Source organism: Tursiops truncatus, chromosome 7 (assembly GCF_011762595.2).
Source record: "Tursiops truncatus isolate mTurTru1 chromosome 7, mTurTru1.mat.Y, whole genome shotgun sequence".
NCBI lineage: Eukaryota > Metazoa > Chordata > Mammalia > Artiodactyla > Delphinidae > Tursiops > Tursiops truncatus.
The window spans coordinates 62887426-62912811 of NC_047040.1; the positions used below are offsets into that span (position 1 = coordinate 62887426).

The 25386-nt window shown below is 39.5% G+C and overlaps 1 protein-coding gene across 3 annotated transcripts in view; it reads left to right on the forward strand.

The window, feature by feature from the left end:
- The window catches only part of ABCB11 (ATP binding cassette subfamily B member 11), an 86249-nt gene that overhangs the window by 10597 nt on the left and 50266 nt on the right, over positions 1-25386 (forward strand). For all 3 annotated transcript variants that reach the window (XM_019923346.3, XM_019923347.3, XM_019923345.3), the window contains exons 5-10: positions 2830-2917; positions 4042-4175; positions 12923-13094; positions 15958-16082; positions 17540-17714; positions 23746-23859. In XM_019923346.3, coding sequence (XP_019778905.2) covers positions 2830-2917; positions 4042-4175; positions 12923-13094; positions 15958-16082; positions 17540-17714; positions 23746-23859 — 808 coding nt within the window. The remainder of the gene's footprint in view (positions 1-2829; positions 2918-4041; positions 4176-12922; positions 13095-15957; positions 16083-17539; positions 17715-23745; positions 23860-25386) is intronic.

A 25386-nucleotide genomic window follows, 5' to 3' on the forward strand; every position in this document is an offset into this window, starting at 1 on the left:
ATGAGAATATTCTGCTCTTCATTGTATCGGTGTCAACATCCTGGTTGTGATATTGTCCTATAGTTTTGCAAGATGTTACCATTGGGGGAAAATTAGATAAAGGGCATATATAATGTCTCTGTAATATTTCTCACAATTGCATTAGCCATTCTGGCAATATGCTACCCTAGTGTGTGGGTATTCTATAAAGCAACTTTACCCAGTGATAAACCATTTGTCCATAGGTCAATGTCCCATGCATTAATGAACATGGACCTTTCAACATTTTGGAAGTAGGATATGGACACATTTCTGCCAGTTTGGGTTGACACTGATATGCACTCTAAGGTTTCAATGCTACTGGGTCTACAGGGCATCAGAACCATTGAAAGGAACGCTCCTGGTGAGGCAATGCACCTTGTCATAAAGACCTCATATCGTTGTTAAATATCTTTTACCTTTTCCTTCTAATTGTCATTTCTCTCCCCTCTTCTCTCTTCAACAAATGCGTCAGGGGAATCTTAATTTATCCAAGTAGGCATGTATCAATTTTGTTTTGTTTTTCTTTTTGTTGAAAAGAAAGACAGTCTGTGGTCCAAATAACCTGTAAACTTTACAGAATCCTTATTAGGATTTTATAACCACAAGAGCTTTCCACCATGCAGATGATGAAGTCTGATGTGCAGTCAAAGGAACCAAGTTGACGTCCCCTTTTCCTTCCTATCAGTTTTTCTGATAGGTTTGCTCTGTTGTCCCAGAAATATTCCCAAGTAGTCTTTAAAACTCTAATGACTCTAATGACTTCTTCCCAGAATCAAATAGAAGTGAGTTAACCATTCATCTCTGGGGTACCTCAGGAGTGAAAACAATCACAAACTACACATGTCCTATCCACACCCCCCGACAGTGATGTAATGTTCCTGAACTTTGCTCCAGTAAATCCCACAGCTGGGTCAGTGCTCAGGGCTCTTAGTCGAGTACATTCATTCATGACTGGCAGCTGCATTTTTCACGACAGGCACTCTCACCTCTGCTTACAGTGTCTGTAAAATAAATGCACCACAAGGAATCTAAGGAAAACTTTTTGACAAATGCTCATAGTTTTCTGTTTTTGGACACCCAAATTTTATTTCACAAACAGAAACCAAGAGTATGCACTCAGTTATTTTTTAAAAAATTTTTAATTGGAGTATAGTTGCTTTACAATGTTGTGTTAGTTTCTACTGTACAGCAAAGTGAATCAGCTATACGTATACGTATATACCCTCTTTTTAGGATTTCCTTCCCATTTAGGTCACCGCAAAGCACTGAGTGGAGTTCCCTATGCTATACAGTAGGTTCTCATCAGTTATCTATTTTATACATAGTATCAATAGCATATATATTATGCACTCATTTATACATTAGAAGTCTTTACTCATAAATACTGCATTGTACAGTCTATACAAAGATACTTAGCTTTTGTAAGGGCCTCTGATCATGGATACTTGTATACAAGTTTATGACTTTCTAGATCTTTTTCATTCTGGGGGTTCCCTTAAATCATCATGAAAGACTGGGAATGTGGTGAACACAGACATATTAGCTGGTTTGGAGATTGTCAGAGGGGTTGACCAAGGCAGTTGTTTCCCTTCCTCATTAGTATTTTGCAAGTGAAAGAAAAGTCAAGAAACATTCACTGAGTACCTACTTAATGTGTAAGGTATTGTATCAGGCTTCGGGAGTGAGAGCAAGCAGCTTACCTAGTCTTTGTTGTCAAGTAGCTTGCAATTTACTAGCAAGAGAAACATGAATATACTCGATATAAATATATTCAATAAAAATATTGAATAATAGTGCAAGATGGCAATAAAATCTGCCATGGAATAATAGTTCGTTCTGAATTAAATAAATTATACTTAAATACTTGGTCTGAGTTCAGTAGAGGGAGAGAACAATTCAAGCTTGGGTCACAAAAGGAAGATCTGATAGAAAGCTGGTAGACTGAGAGCATCTAGGCTAAAGATGCTACTTTCTGATTCTCTAAAGAAATGGACATCATCTAGCTTATCCCTGAGGATCGGGTATATCAACAACCAATATGTTAATTTTTTAATGATAAAATTTCTTATTTCCTGAAAGTGATTTCAGAATCATTTTTTCTCCCCTCCCTGCCCCTGCCAGTTCCAAACCCTGTGTCACAGTGTGATACTTGTTATGGGAAAATACTGTGTAGTTTTCTTGCTTTCCCACAAGTTCTTTGACAATTTAGAAATTGTCCTGGGGAGCGAGGATTCCTGGGCTCTGGTCAGCATGAAGACTGGGTTAATAAAGTGTTTTTCTCTCTCTATGGGAAGATGACACACACATTTCTCCTAGTGTTACTCTGAGAGAGGAAGGAGTTGAAAAGCTGGCTTAAGATTGCTGGACAGGTAACAGTAAGCCTCCTGATTTACAGCACACATCTCTCTACCTGTGCCTTTCCAGACACTTGTCTGGCTTTTTAGAACATTTCTCTAGCTGTGATTGCACTACCACTAATGATGAGCATGAGTGAAAGGGGCCTCAGTGGACAGAGCTCTGGGCTGTCATCTAGGGTCCCCTGTCTTCCAACAAATGCCCATGAATTATTTCACAACCCTCGCATCTCTGCCTGTAAAAATGAAGGAGGTAGGCATCTTTGCTATGGTGGATACCATGAGGTCTGTTTGGGGATTTCGATTGATTGCAATTCTACACAGGTAAAACGCCTTACCCATATTTAATAGAAACATACAATATGTATATTTTAAATTCCTCTGTACTCACAAATGCAATCTTTGTTAGCTAGATCCTACCTGTGAGTCTTACCATTTTTTCCCTCTTTTGAAGGTTTCTGGACATTGAAAGTGAAATGGTCAAGTTTGCCAGTTACTATGCTGGCATCGCTGTCGCGGTACTTGTCACAGGATATATTCAAGTTAGTGACGCCTCCATTTTATTTATAGATCAGCAGCTGGGTTCAAAGACGTGACAATGAAATGCAAAGTGTGTTCTTTAAAGCTATTCAGAAGCCCCAAGGACTACAGCTTTATTTCAGGCAGACAATAGACGGTGGGGAAGGAGTCTTCCTCTCAGTTGGGGAGGAACGCTTGTCCAGAGAAATGGAGAATAGACTTTTAGCTCCAGTGTCTTGTTCTCCCCTGCCCTTCCTGCTTCATCCTCTCGTCTAAACTCAGAAATAGACAGCTGTGGGTGTGTTCGTACAGGGAGAGCAAGTACGAACCTTCTTCGTACCTGGAAAAAGCTGGGAGTAGGGAGTTGGAGGAAAGCAAGCTTGACTTTCTTTTTCTCTGTTTTTGCTAAAGTCACACCAAACTGCAGTCCAACCCAAGTTCTGTAAACTGAATCCATATCCTAGATTTCAGTTATGGGAGGGCTTGGAGTTAACTCTTATTAAGGAAGAAAAGTATTTCATCTTTTCCCTACTAACGTAGGAAAAATAATAAATCCCCCCTACTCTCCATTCACTTAAGAATTCCAGGAAGTTAGTGTTAGTTGTAAAGAGAAATGAGTCAGTTTTCACCATTCTGGCACTGGAGTTTTAATGACAGTTTTATTTTGCTTGCATGGGGGAAACTGTCAGCAAGATTCCCTGCTTATGTCATAATGTTTGTCTTACTTTCTCTGAAAATCATTGTCCAACAGCTGGAAAACAATGTATGAATGCTTATTGGAAGGCTTCTCAGGGGAAAAATTCATCAGAAGTGGCATGCAAAAGTAGTGATTTAAGAGCAATAATTTATTTTTGGTGTGATAAGCCTTCTTTTACACATGAGGGAAGTGAAGCTTAATATGGTTAACCCTGCAAGTGGCCGAGCTGGATTCAAACCCAAGCCTCTGGCTTCCCTGTTTACAGTGGATCGGCTCAGCCCCACTTTCAGCAGATGTCAGAGCTCACACCTTAATTCCCAACAAGAGGCATATTGTGAATTACTTTTGTCCTTTTCTCAACTGTCATAGTGAAAATATTTTCTTCTGAAAAGAGAAGGAATTAATGACTATTTTTATGACAATGCTAAACATTTCTTGCTCCATTTACAGATATGCTTTTGGGTAATTGCTGCAGCTCGCCAGATACAGAAAATGAGAAAACTGTACTTTAGGAGAATAATGAGAATGGAAATAGGATGGTTCGACTGCAATTCAGTGGGAGAGCTGAATACAAGATTTTCTGAGTAAGTGGCTGGTAGGACATTTTAATGAATGTGTGATTTTTCGCTAATGAAACACTTGTTTCCAAATTAAATAACAATTGGAAACACATTTTCAGTTCTTTTGATGCATTTTGTCTCTTAAGTTGCGCTTTTATAGGGAGCATGGCTTTTTTCATAGGTTTCATGGCTTCAACGAAATGACTTTTTTTTTTTAACATCTTTATTGGAGTATAATCGCTTTACAATGGTGTGTTAGTTTCTGCTTTATAACAAAGTGAATCAGCTATACATATACATATATCCCCATATCTCCTCCCTCTTGCGTCTCCCTCCCACTCTCCCTATCCCACCCCTCTAGGTGGTCACAAAGCACCGAGCTGATCTCCCTGTGCTATGCGGCTGCTTCCCACTAGCTATCTATTTTACGTTTGGTAGTGTATATATGTCCATGCAACTCTCTCACTTTGTCCCAGCTTATACTTCCCCCTCACTGTATTCTCAAGTCCATTCTCTAGTGGGTCTGAGTCTTTATTTCATTCCTCAGCCTAGGTTCTTCATGACGATTTTTTTTTGTTGTTTTTTAGATTCCATATATATGTGTTAGCATACGGTATTTGTTTTTCTCTTTCTGACATACTTCACTCTGTATGACAGACTCTAGGTCCATCCACCTCAGTATGAAAAACTCAATTTCGTTTCTTTTTATGGCTAAGTAGTATTCCATTCTACATATGTGCCACATCTTCTTTATCCATTCATCTGTCGATGGACACTTAGGTTGCTTCCATGTCCTGGCTATTGTAAATAGAGCTGCAATGAACATTTTGGTACATGATACTTTTTGAATTATGGTTTTCTCAGGGTATATGCCCAGTAGTGGGATGGCTGGGTCGTATGGTAGTTGTATTTTTAGTTGTACAGGACCCTCCATACTGTTCTCCATAGTGGCTCTATCAATTTACATTCCCACCAACAGTGCAAGAGGGTTCCCTTTTCTCCACACCCTCTCTAGCATTTATTGTTTGTAGATATTTTCATTATATGGCCTTTCTGACTGGTGTGAGATGATATCTCATTGTAGTTTTGATTTGAATTTCTCTAATGATTAATGATGTTGAGCATTCTTTCATGTGTTTGTTGGCCATCTGTATATCTTCTTTGGAGAAATGTCTATTTAGATCTTCTGACCATTTTTGGATTGTGTTGTTTGTTTTTTGATATTGAGCTGCATGAGCTGCTTGTAAATTTTGGAGATGGATCTTTTGTCAGTTGCTTCATTTGCAAATATTTTCTGCCATTCTGAGGGTTGTCTTTTCGTCTGGTTTATGGTTTTCTTTGCTCTGCAAAAGCTTTTAAGTTTCATTAGATGCCATTTGCTTATTTTTGTTTTTATTTCCATTACTCTAGGAGGTGGGTCAAAAAGGATCTTGCTGTGATTTATGTCATAGAGTGTTCTGCCTATGTTTTCCTCTAAGAGTTTGATAGTGTCTGGCCTTACACTTAGGTCTTTAATCCATTTTGAGTTTATTTTTGTGTATGGTGTTAGGGAGTGCTAAATTTCCTTCTTTTACATGTAGCTGTCCAGTTTTCCCAGCACCACTTATTGAAGACACTGTCTTTTCTCCACTGTATATTCTTGCCTCCTTTATCAAAGATAAGCTGACCATATGTGCATGGGTTTATCTCTGGGCTTTCTATCCTGTTGCATTGATCTATATTTCTGTTTTTGTGCCAGTACCATACTGTCTTGATTACTGTAGCTTTGTAGTATAGTCTGAAGTCAGGGAGCCTGATTCCTCCAACTCTGTTTTTCTTTCTCAAGATTGCTTTGGCTATTCGGGGTCTTTTGTGTTTCCATACAAATTGTGAAATTTTTTATTCTAGTTCTGTGAAAAATACCAGTGGTAGCTTGATAGGTATTGCATTGAATCTGTAGATTGCTTTGGGTAGTAGAGTCATTTTCACAATATTGATTCTTCCAATCCAAGAACATGGTATATCTCTCCATCTATTTGTATCATCTTTAATTTCTTTCATCAGTGTCTTATCATTTTCTGCATACAGGTCTTTTGTCTCCTTAGGTAGGTTTATTCCTAGATATTTTATTCTCTTTGTTGCAATGGTAAATGGGAGTGTTTTCTTAATTTCACTTTCAGATTTTTCATCATTAGTGTATAGGAATGCAAGAGATTTCTGTGCATTAATTTTGTATCCTGCTACTTTACCAAATTCATTGATTTGCTCTAATAGTTTTCTGGTAGCATCTTTAGGATTCTCTATGTATAGTATCACGTCATCTGCAAACAGGGACAGCTTTACTTCTTCTTTTCTGATTTGGATTCCTTTTATTTCTTTTTTTTCTCTGATTGCTGTGGCTAAAACTTCCAAAACTATGTTGAATAGTAGTGGTGAGAATGGGCAACCTTGTCTTGTTCCTGATCTTAGTGGAAATGGTTTCAGGTTTTCACCACTGAGGATGATGTTGGCTGTGGGTTTGTCATGTATGGCCTTTATTATATTGAGGTAAGAAGTTCCCTCTATACTTACTTTCTGGAGAGTTTTTATCATAAATGGCTGTTGAATTTTGTCGAAAGCTTTCTCTGCATCTGTTGAGATGATCCTATGGTTTTTCTCCTTCAGCTTGTTAGTATGGTGTATCACATTGATTGATTTGCATACATTGAAGAATCCTTGCATTCCTGGGATAAACCCCACTTGATCATGGTGTATGATCCTTTTAATGTGCTGTTGGATTCTGTTTGCTAGTATTTTGTTGAGGATTTTTGCATCTATGTTCATCAGTGATATTGGCCTGTAGTTTTCTTTTTTTGTGGCATCTTTGTCTGGTTTTGGTATCAGGGTGATGGTGGCCTCGTAGAATGAGTTTGGGAGTGTTCCTCCCTCTGCTATATTTTGGAAGAGTTTGGAAAGGATAGGTGTTAGCTCTTCTCTAAATGTTTGATAGAATTCGCCTGTGAAGCCACCTGGTCCTGGGCTTTTGTTTGTTGGAAGATTTTTAATCACAGTTTCAATTACAGTGCTTGTCATTGGTCTGTTCATATTTTCTATTTCTTCCTGGTTCAGTCTCAGAAGGTTGTGCATTTCTAAGAATTTGTCCATATCTTCTAGATTGTCCATTTTATTGGCATAGAGTTGCTTGTAGTAATCTGTCATGATCCTTTGTATTTCTGCAGTGTCAGTTGTTACTTCTCCTTTTTCATTTCTAATTCTATTCATTTGAGTCTTCTCCCTTTTTTTCTTGATGAGTCTGGCTAATGGTTTATCAATTTTGTTTATCTTCTCAAAGAACCAGCTTTTAGTTTTATTGATCTTTGCTATCATTTCCTTCATTTCTTTTTCATTTATTTCTGATCTGATCTTCATGATCTCTTTCCTTCTGCTAACTTTAGGGTTTTTTTGTTCTTCTTTCTCTAATTGCTTTAGGTGTAAGGTTAGGTTGTTTATTTGAGATGTTTCTTGTTTCCTAAGATAGGACTGTATTGCTATAAACTTCCCTTATAGAACTGCTTTTGCTGCATCCCATAGGTTGTGGGTCGTCGTGTTTTCATTGTCATTTGTTTCTAGGTATTTTTTGATTTCCTCTTTGATTTCTTCAGTGATCTGTTGGTTATTTAGTAGTGTATTGTTTAGCCTCCATTTGTATTTTTTACAGATTTTTTCCTGTAATTGATATCTAGTCTCATAGCGTTATGGTCAGAAAATTAACTTGATACGATTGCAATTTTCTTAAATTTACCAAGGCTTGATTTGTGACCCAAGATACGATCTATCCTAGAGAATGTTCCATGAGCACTTGAGCAGAATGTGTATTCTGTTGTTTTTGGATGTAATATCCTATAAATATCAATTAAGTCGATGTTGTTTAATGTATCATTTAAAGCTTGTGTTTCCTTATTTATTTCCATTTTGGATGATCTGTCCATTGATGAAAGTGGGGTGTTAAAGTCCCCTACTATGATTGTGTTACTGTGGATTTCCCCTTTTATGGCTGTTAGTATTTGTCTTATATATTGAGGTGCTCCTATGTTGGGTGCATAAATATTTACAGTTGTTATAACTTCTTGGATTCATCCCTTGATCATTATGTAGTGTCCTTCTTTGTCTCTTGTAATAGTCTTTATTTAAAGTCTATTTTGTTTTGCTGTGAGAATTGCTACTCCAGCTTTCTTTTGATTTCCATTTGCATGGAATATCTTTCTCCATCCCCTCACTTTCATTCTGTATGTGTCCCTAGGTCTGAACTGGGTCTCTTGTAGACAGCATATATATGGGTCTTGTTTTTGTATCCATTCAGCCAATCTATGTCTTTTGGTTGGAGCATTTAATCCATTGACATTTAAGGTAATTATCGATATGTATGTTCCTATTCCCATTTTCTTAATTGTTTTGGGTTTGTTATTGTAGGTCTTTTCCTTGTCTTGTGTTTCCTGTCTAGAGAAATTCCTTTAGCATTTGTTGTAAAGCTGGTTTGGTGGTGCTGAGTTCTCTTAGCTTTTGCTTGTCTGTAAAGGTTTTAATTTCTCCATCGAATCTGAATGAGATCCTTGTTGGGTAGAGTTATCTTGGTTGTAGGTTTTTTTCCTTCATCACTTTAAATATGTCCTGCCACACCCTTCTGGCTTGCAGGGTTTCTGCTGAAACATCAGCTGTTAACCTTATGGGGATTCCCTTGTGTGTTATTTGTTGTTTTTCCCTTGCTGCTTTTAATACTTTTTCTTTGTATGTAATTTTTGATAGTTTGATTAATATGTGTCTTGGCGTGTTTCTCCTTTGATTTATCCTGTATGGGACTCTCTGTGCTTCCTGGACTTGATTAACTATTTCCTTTCCCATATTGGGGAAGTTTTCAACTATAATCTCTTCAAATATTTTCTCAGTCCCTTTCTTTTTCTCTTTTCTTCTGGGACCCCTATAATTCCAATGTTGGTGTGTTTAATGTTGTCTCAGAGGTCTCTGAGACTGTCCTCAATTCTTTTCATTCTTGTTTCTTTATTCTGCTCTGAGGTAGTTATTTCCACTATTTTATCTTCCAGGTCACTTATCCGTTCTTCTGCCTCAGTTATTCTGCTATTGATCCCATTTAGAGTATTTTTAATTTCATTTATTGTGTTGTTCATCATTGTTTCTTTGCTCTTTATTTCTTCTAGTTCCTTGTTAAACGTTTCTTGTATTTTCTCCATTCTGTTTCCAAGGTTTTGGATCATCTTTCCTATCATTGTTCTGAATTCTTTTTCAGGTAGACTGCCTATTTCCTCTTCATTTGTTAGGTCTGGTGTGTTTTTGCCTTACTCCTTCATCTGCTGTATGTTTCATTGTCTTCTCATTTTGCTTAACTTACTGTGTTTGGAGTCTTCTTTTCACAGGCTGCAGGTTCGTAGTTCCCTTGTTTTTGGTGTCTGTCCCCAGTGGCTAAGGTTGGTTCAGTGGGTTGTGTAGGCTTCCTGGTGGAGGGGACTAGTGCCTGTGTTCTGGTGGATGAGGCTGGATCTTCTCTTTCTGGTGGGCAGGTCCACGTCTGGTGGTGTGTTTTGGGGTGTCTGTGGACTTATTATGATTTTAGGCAGCCTCTGTGCTAATGGATGGTGTTGTGTTCCTGTCTTGCTAGTTGTTTGGCATAGAGCATCCAGCACTGTAGCTTGCTGGTCGTTGAGTGAAGCTGGGTCTTGGCATTGAGATGGAGATCTCTGGGAGATTTTGGCCGTTTGATATTATGTGGAGTTGGAAGGTCTCTTGTGGACCAGCGTCCTGAACTTGGCTCTCCCACCTCAGAGGCACAGCCCTGACGCCTGGCTAGAGCACCAAGAGCCTGTCATCCACACGGAAAAAGAGAAAAAGGGGAAAAAAATAATTTTATATATATATATATATATATATATATATGTATATTGTTGCTGCCAAAGTCCACCTCCTCAATTTGGGATGATTCGTTGTTTATTCAGGTATTCCAGAGATGCAGGGTACATCAAGTTGATGTGGAGATTTAATCCGCTGCTCCTGGGGCTGCTGGAAGAGATTTCCCTTTCTCTTCTTTGTTCGCACAGCTCCTGGGTTTCAGCTTTGGATTTGGCCCCACCTATGCGTGTAGGTCCCCTGAGGGCATTTGTTCTTCGCTCAGACAGGACGGGGTTAAAGCAGCAGCTGATTCGGGCCTCTAGGTCACTCAGGCCGGGGCGGGGGGGGGGGGGGGGGGGGGGGGGGGGGGGAGGGAGGGAGGGGCACCGATGCCGGGTGAGCCTGCGGCGGCAGAGGCCAGCGTGACGTAGCGCCGGCGTGATGTTGCGCGGCGTGACGTTGCACCAGCCTTAGACGCGCCCTGCGTTCTTCCGGGGAAGTTGTCCCTGGATCCCGGGACCCTGGCAGTGTCGGGCTGCACAGGCTCCCCGGAAGGGAGGTGTGGAGAGTGACCTGTGCTCGCACACAGGCTTCTTGGTGGTGGCAGCAGCAGCTTTAGCATCTCACGCCCGTCTCTGGGGTCCACGCAGTTAGCCGCGGCTCACGCCCGTCCCTGGAGCTCCTTTAAGCAGCGCTCTTAATCCTCTCTCCTCGCGCACCAGGAAACAAAGAGGCAAGAAAAAGTCTCTTGCCTCTTCGGCAGGTACAGAGTTTTTCCCGGACTCCCTCCCGGCTAGGCGTGGCGCACTGGCCCCTTCGGGCTGTGTTCACGCCGCCAGTCCTCTCCCTGCGCTCCGACCGAAGCCCGAGCCTCAGCTCCCAGCCCCGCCCACCCCGGCGGTGAGCAGACAAGCCTCTCGGGCTGGTGAGTGCCGGTCGGCTCCGATTCTCTGTGCGGGAATTTCACCGCTTTGCCCTCCGCACCCCTGTTGCTGTGCTCTCCTCCGCAGCTCCGAAGCTTCCCCCCTCCGCCACCCGCAGTCTCCACCCACGAAGCGGCTTCCTAGTGTGTGGAAACTTTTCCTCTTTCACGGCTCCCTCCCACTGGTGCAGGCCCCGTCCCTATCCTTTTGTCTCTGTTTTTTCTTTTTTCTTTTGCCCTACCCAGGTACGTGGGGAGTTTCTTGCCTTTCGGGAGGTCTGAGGTCTTCTGCCAGCGTTCAGTGGGTGTTCTGTAGGAGTTGTTCCACATGTAGATGTATTTCTGATGTATTTGTGGGGAGGAAGGTGATCTCCGCGCCTTACTCTTCCGCCATCTTGAAGCTCCTCCAAAATGACTTAAAAATTGAAAGTCAGGATACTGTAATTTGGTTTGTAGGTCCTGGACTAAAGTACTAGAAATGAAGTATTATAGAAGAGAGTTTAAAGGATGTAGGGTTATTTGATCTCGAAAGAAGAAATTGAGGGATGTCACCATCTATGTACCCATAAGGAAAACAATATGATTAGAAAGAATTATCTTGCTTTGCCTGTTGACATAATTTCCGCATATAATGACAAAAAAAAATTCAAAATAGTTTGAGAAAGATTCAAACTGAAAAACTAGATTTAAATCCAGTTTACACTTAAATACTAGTTTGGGTCATTAATAGTGCCCCCCCCCATAATTTTTGAATGAGCTCTGAGTAATGAGAACCGTTGAACCGTGTTGAATTTAAGTTTGAGGTCCCATGAAAGACAATGTGTAGTGTAGTGAAGATAAAAGCAGACTGAATGTTGGGGCCCCTACCGTCCAGCACTCATTCTGCCCTTTACTTACTTTGACCTTGAACAGATACTTAACCTTGCTAGAATACAGTTGTGTAACCTCTCTGTAATGCCTAAGGTCCTTTTTTGCTATCAAGTCCTGAGCCTTGTTTGCTCCATCTGGACCAGAGATTATGGGAATGTTTCCAGGAATATGAATTTAATGTAATGATAGTCAACCAATACTCTGGAGCACTTACCCTATGCAAGGCATAAAGATATACCACAGAGCTCCTGATCTCAAGGAACTTACAGCCTAGTAGGAGGGATAAAGGTTTCAAGCAAATAATCAGAGCTAACATACATTGATTGTTTACTGTATGCTAGGCGCTGGTCTACATATTGGGTTGGCCAAAATGTTCGTTCGGATTTTCCATATGTTACAGAAAAACCCGAACGAACTTTTGGGCCAACCCAATACTTTACGTGTATTAACTAATCCTCACTGCTACCGACTGAGGTAGGTTCTGTTTTTATCCGCATTTTATAGATGAGGAAACTGAGACACAGAAAGGGCAAGTAACTTGCCCAAGAACAGCTTGTGTTTAAATTCAGAGTCTGGCTCCAGAGTCTGTGCTGTTAACCACAATTCTATACTGCATATAAGCAGAAAGCAATAATTACATATACATACATATACACATGTATACAGATTAATTACATTGCTATGGTAACGCAGGAAAGAAGTTATTACTTCTCCCTGGGGGATTATATAAATTTTTATGAAATAGGTGGTATGTGAGTAGAACCTTGAGGCTGAAAAGATTTAGCAGGTATAAAGGAAAGAAGGGCTGTTTAGGACAAACCAAGGATATTAGCTTTAAGAAAGAAAGGGACAAATAAGAGGATTTCCAAAAGTCTTTGCCTATGTTGAATGAACACCAGTCAGGAAAACTGGATTAAGGACACACTCCCTTGGCTGTGAGGAGAGAGGCTTGCTACCCTCCCAAGGTGCAGCAAAATTTCCAAGATGTGAGAAGCTATTAAGTTTCCCAAGGGCAATGGGGTACAGAAATAGGAGTGTTTAGAAAGGAAAGGTTGTACTTTCTCAGCAAGATATTGAGTTGACCAAATTCAGTTTTAGTGACCAAAGCCTCTCTTGTTTCTAGTGATATTAACAAAATCAATGATGCCATTGCCGACCAAATGGCCATTTTCATTCAGCGCATGACCACGAGCGTCTGTGGGTTCCTGCTGGGATTTTACCGGGGTTGGAAACTGACCTTGGTTATTATCTCTGTCAGCCCTCTCATTGGGATTGGAGCAGCCGTCATTGGTCTGGTAAGAATGTCTTCTCATTTCTCTCCATGGGAAGACTTTTGCACTGAGAAAGAGCCAAAAATGTGAAGCTTGATTCCCTTCTCCTGAGTATGTTTAGTCAACATCATTATCACCATTTTGATTTATTTTGTTTGATTATTACTCAGTATCAAATAACATTCCATTATTAGATTAGGGATCAATAATGTTTTAATAACACAAATATTATTGTATTAATAACAATAACAACTACATTAATTGAATATTTACTATTTTGCCAGGCAGTATTAGGAGGCTCAAGGACATGATCTCTATTTACAACAATCTTATAAAGTATTAATGCCATTTTAAATATAAGAAATGGAGGTTCAGAGAGGTAAAGGGACTTGTCTGGAACTGCACAGCCAGTGAATGACAGAATAGGATTCAAATTCAAGGAAGCCTGATTCTAAATCCCCACTCACTCTGCAGTGTGCCTGTGGCTTCCCGTGGTCTCCCAAGTTCAGATGCTTCCCTCAGAAAGGCCCAACAAATAAAAGAGATTTCTGCAATTACACTGTGTTCTCCATTCCATCTGATCAGTTTCAGAGAGAGGGTTATCTGACCCATTCAGAGAAGTATCCCAGTCACAGTTTCCATTCCCCAGGTATGCAGGCCAAGAAAAAGTATAGGAGTAGGAATTTGGGGTCATCCCAGTTAAAAAACACTCCCAAGGATTGAGAAATTATTCTGTTTTACTTTTAGAGTAGCCACATTAGATAACAGGTCATGGGGTCAGGCACACTAATAATTTGCTGTAAATGAGAATAGAATTTAAGTGAAAAGCTGCACATACATTCACATCATTGAGCAACAGGTACCGATCTCCATGACTGTATTTTCTAGCAAAATACTCTCTACACTCCACTGGCTGTATTACTCAAATGTTTCCCAGGTAATACAGAGTGACAATAGCAAAGAGCTCATTCCACTTAACTAGGCCACCACCTGGCTCTACCACCTGGCTCAAGAAAGATATGTTCAACTCGTCAAAATGTCAGTTTCCTCATCTTTAAAATAAGGTTAGTACCTCCCAAAGTCATTGTGATGACTCAAGGCATTATCCTTGTTATGCACTTAGCATGGCATCTGGCACAGAATTAATTACTAAAGAGATATTAGCTTTTGTTTTTTTCCCAATCCACCAAATCATGCAAGTTTTACAACAGTCTTTCCTACCAAATGCTTTTCCGCTGCACTCCAGGAAAGCCTCAACTTCCACAGAGGGTCACTGGGGAGTCTGCAAACATTTGATTCAGCGTTTTTTTCCCTCCAAAAAAATTTAATCTCTTTCTTCAAACCCACAAAAGATTAATACTCACACTCAAATGGACCATATGTCACGTTTTAACATGTTGGAGACCAACAACATAAACTGGTTAACTTGATTTCAAATAGGCTCAAAGCACAGTTTCTCTTGTCTCAGTGTCCATATTTCAACTTCTTGTAAATGTGTCACCGATTTGGAATGTTGTAACTCTGCACTTGTTTCTTCTTGAATTCAGGTGTGTGCATGTTTGTGTAAAATGATACGAGCAATTTCACTAAGCTCAATTCAAAAGCAGGACAAAAAAAGGTGGAGGGGGCAATATATGACATATTAGAATATGACATATTAGAACTGATCATAGGTTTTGTATGCCTTTGTATGACTTTTATATACCTACAGTGGGAAACATGAACAACTGTTAGATATTTCCCAATATACATGTTTTAAGTTCTTATATCAGTTTAATTGAAGTATATCAATAGATTCTTTAATGTGCCGTTACAATAAAAACTGATAACATTTGCAACTACTTAATTTTCTCATTACTATGCTCATTACATATTTCAGAAATAAATTAGAAGAGGACTGTGGCAAAAACTGCCATACCATCCAAAGTCAAATTTTAATGTTGATTAAAATAGCCTTACTTTATTGTTGCCTTTCAATTCACAAGATTTATAAAATGTGGACTTGTGAAATAAATATATTGTAATAAAATACCACTTTTACTTATATGTTAAAATTCTGTCTAAGATTTTGTTTGATAAGGGTTTTGCTGCTAAAAGTTCGGAAAAACTTGGAAGATAAACTTCCTTAGTCTGGGTACTATATATATTTTTAGGTTTCTGAGCCAGTTAATCTTTCACAACATTTGCTTTTTCCCCTTCTTGTTTCTTAATCTGTGCCAGGGAAGTCTTTGGTGGTTGATTCTAACTAGGACTCAGTCCAGGTCCAATTTTAGAAAAACTTAACTTGTTTAATATTAAGTGCAATGTCTTTTTCTTTCCTTTTGTAAAAAGCAAAACTAGTTAGTTGAGTCCCTACACTTGAGTCAAGTGGTGTAATATTTATCTGAAGCTTTCTCCTATGGAATTACCTCTGCTGCATATGCCTTTGCATGCTCAGAACCTCTCCCTTATTCTATATTCTAATGAATATGACACCTGCATGGGCCTCTGGTCTTTGCATGTGGTATTTGTCTGTAAACTGTGACATGGCCTTTGGACAATAGCAATGAACTCTGGCATGGTTTGACTTGAAAACGTCATTAATATGTTGACTGAAACACTGTGGTCACATAGAATGCCCTATTTAGTACATACTCTGTGAGAAGTTTCGTTGAGGCTGACTTTTAATGGAGTCATTTTGATATGTCAACAACCAAACACCCATGGATGAGGCTTAACATGGCTCAAACTTGGACCAAATTCTTTCCTCGGTAAACGCTGTTCCAGTGGGAATCTAGTCTTGTATTAAACTGCTACATGTTTGCTCTGCTAGATGAATCAATGAATGGCAGAGTGACTTACCTAATTATCTGGTCTTCACATTTTATTTTTTTCATTTGGACTTCAGAGTGTGTCCAAGTTTACAGACCATGAATTGAGGGCCTATGCCAAAGCAGGGGCAGTGGCTGATGAAGTCATCTCATCTATTCCAACAGTGGCTGCTTATGGTGGTGAGGAAAAAGAGGTTGAAAGGTTAGTTAATTGAAATGTCTGCCACTTTCCTGAACTTTGTTGATCTGCATACTACCCTGAATCTTCCCCATTTTGTATAAAGTGGCAGATTCACCTTGCTATGGTACCCTGAGGGAGCTTTTGTTCAAGAGGTGGCTAAGCTAAGCAGTTAGATTGGTCAAACACCTACAAAAGACTCCCAAGCCTTTAGCTCTGTGTTCTTGAAGATGATGCAGTTGGTGGCTTTTAGAAAGCCATCTTAGGTTAGATATTTGTTTCAAACTCTGATGGTGTGTGTGTACACACACCATACTTCATGCCAGTCTAAAACACTGTCTTCTGACATTAAGGAAAAGCCTACCTGATCTAAAATGCAATTTTGCACTTTTTTATTGAGCACTTTTTTTTTTTTTTTTTTTTTTTTGCGGTACACGGGCCTCTCACTGTTGTGGCCTCTCCCATTGTGGAGCACAGGCTCCGGACGTGCAGGCTCAGTGGCCATGGCTCACGGGCCTAGCCGCTCCGCGACATGTGGGATCTTCCCGGACCGGGGCACAAACCCGCGTCCCCTGCATTGGCAGGCGGACTCTCAACCACTGCGCCACCAGGGAAGCCCAACTGAGCACTTTTTTATTCAATGTGTTTTATTCAGCTTCTGTACTATATGCTCTTTCTAAGTCTAAGATTTCCATTTAATCAAATAACATTTAGCATTGATATATTATAGACCATCATTCTAGGAGATTAACTGTTAATGGAAATCAAAACCTAAATGACCAAAACAACACAGTTGTCAAAACTTTGATTTTATTTATTCTTCCATTTATCTAGTATTTGTTGAGTGCTTATCAGGTGCCAGGTACTGATTTTATAAAACAGCCACCAACTTAACTAAACTTTTATTGCGTATGTTGTAGATCTAGTATGATCACATTCTCAGTTGCTACCAAATTCACCAAATGAAAAAGAGAATAGGATTTACAACCTCTGATTATCCTCTTTTCATTTTTTTTCTTTTGCTTCTTTTGTTTGTGAAGTGATTACCTTACTTCTCATAAAACATTGCATTAGCGTATTTCCTCCACTATGGAAGATATTATCTTTCATGTCATGTGACTTAATGAGAGAATTCAAACACAAATAATACTAGACCCCTCATGGTCAAACATTAGTGTTGAAAATTCTCTTCTCTTGGGGCAAAGCTTACCCCACTGTACTCATCCACGAAGTAATCAACTATGAGGCTTTGTTAGGCATCATCCTTTCAGCACATTGTCATTGCCAGGTTGAAGCAACTTTTAAGGAACTACACAGGCATTATTGTTGTTTTCTTTCCCTAAAGCTGCTCTGTGTTTGGAATGATTTTATAAGCATTGATTAAAACCACTGCATTGTGGCCTGTTCTAAACATTTTAACTTGAACTGCTGCTGCTGCTGTTGCTGTTGCTGAAATAGACTCAAATGTTTTCTGTTCACAGGTATGAGAAAAATCTTGTGTTTGCCCAGCGTTGGGGAATTAGAAAAGGGATAGTGATGGGATTCTTTACTGGATTCATGTGGTGTCTCATCTTCTTGTGTTACGCTCTGGCCTTCTGGTACGGCTCCAGACTCGTCCTGGATGATGGAGAATATACAGCAGGAACCCTTGTCCAGGTACTTCCGTCTTGATGACCTAGATAGAACATTTCCTGCCGGTATCTCAGAAAAGTCCACAGTGAAGGCATTCTGTTTATCCCGTTAGTGTCTGAAGGAGGAAAGCCTCAACAACTTGATGGAGTCCATCTGTTGAAACAGCAATGCTTGTGCCTTTTATAGTAAAGGGATGCTGAGCATTTGAGTTCGTGAGCCTCGTGATTTCATGCTTTCCAATCAACAGAAGATATTATAGCTGTAAAACAATGATTTTTCTGATTGAGTCCAAAAGATGAAAATGGAAAGTCAGGGATCTCCTAGCTAAAAATTAACAGCTTATGTGGTTGAGCTTAATAATGGCATAAGATATGTGCTAATGGACATAGTTGTTAAATACACTCACTCATAGTTACTAAAATACAAAGCCAATAATATCCTCAACTGGACAGGTAATACAAGTATATTTTATTTCTCACTTGCACTGTAGCCATGCTATAGCTAATGCCTTGGCTATTTTAATTTCCAGTATCTTTTCAGTTGTCCTTTCAAGAATTAATTATTGAGCATCTACTATATGCCAGACTCATACAAAGTGTAGAGAATTCGGTAGTGAGCAAAAGAAATGTGATATTTGCCTTGATGGAATTTACAGTTTAGTGGGGAAGCTAAACAATAAATAATCACATAATGCGTAATGACGATGGTATTATATGCTGCAGAGGACAGGGACCTCGACAGTGAATAGCAGGTGTGGATGGAGTCAGGGAAAGCTCTTTCTCCCGCTCACCTTTCCTCCTTAGCTTACAGCACCTCTCCTTACAGTTAGACTGTTGTCATTGTTCAAATTCCCAAGTGGATGGCACTTCCCCAGTCAGATCTTCCATGCTCATGCAGTCTTTTATTCTCCTGCATGGTTTGCTGAACTTTTCCTTCAGAGTCCTTGAATGAATCTGAACACTTGCATTTATTCACATTTGTTCCTGTCCCTTCCCACCCTCACACAGTAAGCTCCATGAGGTCAGGGAGGTAAAACGTGAAATATATGTTCCATTTGGTCTGTTAATTATTCAATAAATTATATTAATTTAAAAAGCATGGAAGTGGTTTCATATAAGATTCTTAAAAAAATATTTTGGCTCCAGATTCTAGGTAGGACAGGCATCAATTAAATAATGCAAAATACCAAAATTTTGTGCACCAGAAATTTGCTAGCCAGAAGCCTGCAATTTAAGACCTACTGCTTTTATATAAATACATATCTAGGGAAAGTTGAATAGAAATTCCACTTGCAAATAGAAATGATTATTAGAGGTCAGACCATAATCACTCTAAGGCACTGACTTTATTTCATTAAGAGCATGGTAATACACGAAGAATGACTTTTTAAAATTCAGTTTTTCTTTGAAAGATAAACAGCTGGCATCACTTGAAGTTTGTTTAAAAAAAATTAAATATGATAAATCATGTTAAAATGTTTTGTAAACCTTAAAGGGATAGCATAGATGGAAAGTGTTACTATTATCGTAATTTAACCACTTTCTTAATAACTTTAATATAGCTTTGCACATTTGAAAAGCCAGTGAAAGTACTGCAGGTCTAAAATCTGACTGTAAAGTCCTTTGTCTTTATTGACCTAATGATTCTTAAGAACTTTCAGCTTTACCAAACTAGAAATACCAGTAGTTGACTTTAGTCTCAGCAGCTTGTATTTGCTCGCTCTGCAGAAAGATATGCACTGAGAAAAGACATCCTTCTTTTGATTCCTTGCCTGCAAGGAGGGGACAGAAGTGTGTACAAATAACGGTTCAGAGGGCAAAATGAAAAAATGGTATTGAAAATACACAATTCCAGTTGGAATCACTGAATTACCACTGAGTTACCCTTGGTAACTCTCTTCAGCGAAGATCCAATTTTATGGTTCTGTTAAAAGATAAACTGAGGCATATTAAAATTTTTAGAAGTTTGTTTGAGAAAAAATAACTCCTATTGGGCACACCAAACCAGAAGTGGTTAGAGGGGGTCTATTAATAAAAGCTAGGGGAAAGACTTTATAGAGAAGAGGAGGAAGCAAAGCAAGGGAATTATTTGATCGACTGTAGCTTAAGTAGTTGCCTTATTGGGGAAAGCCTAATTGGCTGTTCGTGATTGGTTGTCCTTAGGTTTTGATTTCTTAGCCTTTAGGCATGCAGGCTTAGGTTCTGGTCGCTTATGTAGGCTGCCACATTAGGTGGCATTAAAGCCACCTCGGTCTAACGGCGTCCTTGTTTAACTCATTGAACAAGTTCTCACCTTCAAGTTTCCTGCCCGTTGGATTATAGGCTACTCTATACCTTCTGTAAAGAATTCCTTCTCTCAACTGATATTTCTTGAGTACTTACTCTGTGCAGACATGGCACACTATGTGTCTCTAACATTTTAATCATCAATAACTAACCTCACCTCCTTTTCCTAAACTTTTCCTTGCAAGCCTCCACTTACATCGTAAGAAACTTTTCTTTGGGAAGATGAGAGACATTCTTTAACAGTATAATCATTAGTAAGCATTCCCTTTGTGGTTCTCTCTCTCCCTCTCTCTCTCTCTTTCTCTTGAGCGTGCATGCACTTTTTTGGCCATGCTCTGAGGAACAAACTATAAAGGCTGAGTTTGCATAAGCTGAGTTGAGTGTTTTTAATGCATTAAACTAATTAACAATTAGGTTAATCTAACACATTTTGTGATGCACAAAATCATTATTGGCTGCACGGTAATTGGGCATAAATGGTAAGTATTTCACATAAATGACTGTAATTAGTATCACTTGTACATGGACAAAAAACATACTCTATGATCTATTACGAAAAAAAGATGAAAGGGCACTGAATGGTGCTGATGGCTGCTCTTTCATGCCCCTCTTAAGTTTCAGGACTCGATAATGAAAAAGTAACAGCAGTAATAGAGAGGAACATTATTCAGTGTATACAAGGTGTCAAGCACGGAGTGAAGTATTTAATATAATTACCATGTGTAATACTCACAACTTCACTCTGTGATTGATGCCATTATGCTACCAGTTAAAAATGAAATGGAGCCATGAGGTTGAGAAATATATGCCAGATAGCACAGGGTGGGATTTGAGCTCAGATCCCTGTGACTCTGAGGCTTGACCCATTAACTACTGTTTTCCTGTTTCTGAACCTCTTCCAAGGGGCCACAGATCCCTTTTAATTTAATTTATTTATTTACTTATTTAATTGAACTCTACTTGATTTACAATGTTGTGATAGTTTCAGGTGTAGAGCAAAGTGATTCCATATATGTATATGTATATATATATTTTTTTCAGGTTCTTTTCCATTATAGGTTATTACAAGATATTGAATATAAGTCCCTGTGCTATACAGTAGGACCTTGTTGTTTATCTATTTTATATATAGTAATGTGTATCCATTAATCCCAAACTCCTAATTTATCCCTCCCCCACTCTCCCATTTGGTGACCATAAGTTTATTTTCTATGAACAGATCCCCTTTTCTCCAGCACAGCACACCCACAGAAAAATTATTCCCCAGAGGTCTCTTTTGCCTTCCCTCTTCCCACACCACAGTCCACAGGGCTGAAGAGTGAGATATTTGGGGTGAGAAATGATGTGTGTTAGCTACTGTGATGGTATTAGGATGTGTACCTCTGTCTGTCTCACTCCTTCTTTCCCTGAGGACCCCGAGAGAGATGTTTGCTTGAGGTAGTGCTTGCAAAGCCAGGCTGAGCAAGGGTTTGACTCTAAACTTCAGTTCAGGCCACTAGTGAGTTGGTCTAGAATCAGCAAACCATGGCCCACAAGTTAAATCCAGCCTGTGGCCCGTTTTTGTAAATAAAGTTTTATTGGAACATAGCCACAGTCATTCATTTCCTACCGTCTATGACTGCTTTTGTACTACATAGTCGAGGAACTGAGTTGAATAATAGCTTCAGCCCATATGGCCTAAAAAGTCTAAACTCTTTACTAACTGGCCCTTTATAGAAAGTGTTTACTGACCCCTGAACTAGGACATGTGGAAGGCTTCTTTTGCTCAGTTAGAAAGACCTCTGATGAGGGTGGTGTTAACACAAATTAGACCACAAGTACTGCTCTGTCTGTTCATCTTCTCACTTCCTAAGTGTGGAATCTCACTTCTTTCATCATCATCATCACTATTATTTATGTGGCTGACATTGGATTAATCACCTTTACACACATTATCATTTACTTCTCATAACAATCCCTTGAGGTATATGCAATCATTATCCCTGTGTTACAGATAATGAACTACTGGGGCTTGAGAGAGTAAGTAATCTGCCAATGGAGGAAGTACCTGCCATAATTAAGGAAAAGGACAGATGGACAGATGAAGCACAGTTGAAGAGAGAATGTTTGTCCCCATGCATAGAATAGAGAATTCAGGGAGAAGGCAAGAAGGAGCTGGCCCACAGCATCTGGATATATGGAATAGAGAGGTTACTGAGAGGGAGGAGATGCCTGACTGGCTTTGAGAAGCCCCATGGTCCAGCCATAAGGGAGAAAGAGAATGGGGAGGGACTCAAGTATTTTGCCCTGATGTGCTATAACCCATGGGAAGAATCCAGCTCATGAAACCACTACAGACCAGGTTCATTTGATTACCCGAAAAAGACTACATTCATGCAGGTGCCAACCTTTATTTTAGCTCAGAAAATAACTCCAGTCCTCAATACATGGTGGCCAACGAAACAGCCTCCATGTGAGTCATGTGACTAAAGCTCATTCTTTGGTTGAAAGGGTGAAGTCTTGTGCTTCTCCTAGAGGCCAACATGACGAATTGCCTCTTTGCTTCTTTATAAACAGCTCTGATTAAAAACAGAGTGCTGACCTACTAGACAATGGACTTGAGGATATAGGGAGGGGGAAGGGTAAGCTGGGACAAAATGAGAGAGTGGTGTGGACATATATACACTACCAAATGTAAAATAGATAGCTAGTGGGAAGCAGTCGCATAGCACAGGGAGATCAGCTCGGTGCTTTGTGTCCATCTAGTGGGATGGGATAGGGAGGGTGGGAAGGAGATGCAAGAGGGAGGAGATATGGGGATATATGTGTATATATATAACTGATTCACTGTGTTATAAAGCAGAAACTAACACATCCTTGTAAAGCAATTATACTCCAATAAAGATGTTAAAAACAAAACAAAACAAAGCAAAACAGAGTGCTGTTGGGTAGGAACATCTGATCATGATCAGGTAGCCTTCCCCTAACTTAATGAGATGGCCAGGTTGGTGAGTCAAAGAAGAGCTTCACCAGCTCTGCACAGGAGCCTGGCCACTCCACTTGTGTGCAGCAGCAGTAGATGAGCCTGGGAGCTGGACAAAATGTCAGTCAAGAGCCTGGATTCAAATAATGCTCTACCCCTTAATACACGTTGAGACACTGGGTAAGTTAGGCAGCCTCCATACACCTCTGTTTCCTCTTCTGTTGTAAGGATTAAATGAAGTAATACGAGTAGAGCACTTAAACACATACCTTACTATTATTGTTATTATTGCTAGTAGTAGTATAGCAGTAGTTATCCTAAAAACTAGTTCACTAGTAGCAGGAATATAGCAGAAGCAGTAGTAGTAGGCATATTTTGCATGTACCAGTCTCTAGGACAATCAAGCTAATCACAGTGTCTTTATCATTTCAACAACCCTTTAACCAGAAGTCTTTAACATTATAAGGCTGTTTATATAATGAATCAATTATCGTATCACTACTCTAACCCACTCAGTGTCTATGTGCTGCCTTGTTTAGACCTCTTACTGATCTAAAAACATGTTCTTCTTTGTAGAATAGTGATGTTCAATCAAAAATAATGTAGTCTTTTAAATCAAAACAGTAGAAAAATTGGAGATACTTTGCAGAACAAAAACTGTTCCTAGTGTTTCCAAAGAGCTATTTAGCTTTCAAACTCCCACAGAAGAATATTTCTGAGAAATCTTTGAGTTCACGTGGGCAGCCCAAATGACAGTGAAGACTATTTACAAATTGATGAAAACTATGTTTGTCTGTTTTTATTACAGATTTTCCTCAGTGTCATAGTAGGAGCTTTAAATCTTGGCAATGCCTCTTCCTGTTTGGAAGCCTTTGCAGCTGGCCGTGCAGCAGCCACCAGCATTTTTGAGACAATGGACCGGGTATGTAAAAGCCAAAAGTAAAGGCCATTAGCAGGTTGGGGCTGGGGGCAGGAATGAACTCACGAGGAATTTATCCTCAATGTTAAAAAATATGAGAAACTATCACAATGCCCTTAATTCAGCAGTACTTAAATGAGTGCTGTCATGAGCCAGACCCCATTCTGAGCTGGCAGTGCAAGAGTGAAGTAGAACAAATAAGGCCCCTGCTCTCATATCATATGGGAAATAGGCAATACCAAAGTAGGCACATTCAAAGATAAGATAATATTAGATGGTGATAAGTAAAAGCAAGGAAATAAAATAGGTCAGTGTGATAGTGGTTGGGATAGGGGATGGATTGAGTGACAATCCATCACTCAATAAATTGAGTGACAGTGACAGTGACACCGTTTCTGAGCTGAGAACCGAAGGAGGTGAGTCAGCCATGCAAAAGGGGACTCGTGGGAGGGGAGATGCCTGAGAGGTGAGAGCAGGGAGGTATCCATGGAAGAGATCTCCAGGTTGGAAAAGGGCTTGGTGAGTGCAAGGAACTAAAAGTCAGTGTGACTGAACAGAGTGAGCAAGAGACAGAGGCTGGAGGAATGGGAAGGGGCCAGATCACGCAGGACTTTAAGACCAAGTTCATAAGATTAGATTAACTTCTAAATGTGACAGAAAGTCTACAGGCTTGTAAAGGACCCTGGCAGCCTGGCTAGGATTTCCCTGGTTAAGTTATTGAAGGACATCAGTGGTCAAGCTAGAGAGGTCAAAATTCAAGAACAGAAGGGGGGAGGTGGCAATATGTTGTTTTATATTTTGGGGGTTTCATTTATTGGGGTATAAAAAGATTGTTGAAAACCACATAGAGCTATCCAAAGTCTACCTCATTCTTAGGGTTGTTGCATGCTCAAGTAAGATGACGAGTCTGAGAGGCCCCTGAAACGATTACAAAAAATTAAGGCATTTAAAAATTATTTTATTATTTTTACTAGAGACCAAAGAAGAAGAAATAGATGACACTGTAGCCCCAAATAGAGATATGATGATGAATTTCTCTCACTAGTGAGGTAGAGGGAAGAAGTTGACCCTGGAGTGTTCTGGTAGATGGAGATGACCCTCACTCTTGTCTGATGACCTAACAACATGGTTAAGTTCTGAATTAGGCTCACCACTAACAACAACAGAGGTGGAATTCAGCATATCAGTTGAAAGTTGGTATATTTGAAGACACCACTTGAGAACGTTAGTTTTAATCATCATCTACAATAGATACTTAAATGTTGGGTACTACTGGACCTTGGCCTCTTGAGATGCCTCTACTTCCTCAAGTGAACAAATGGGCATATCACCTGTCTAGTTAGGTTACAGTGATGATTACATAAATGAAAAAAGCATATTAAAACACCTTGTACATTGTCTTCTGTGGTATCTCAATTTACAATACTCCATAATAATATCAATATATTATATACTAATATATTAATTATAGATCAATACTATATATTTCCATAACATCTTATGGAAAAACCCAAACGAACTTTTTGGCCA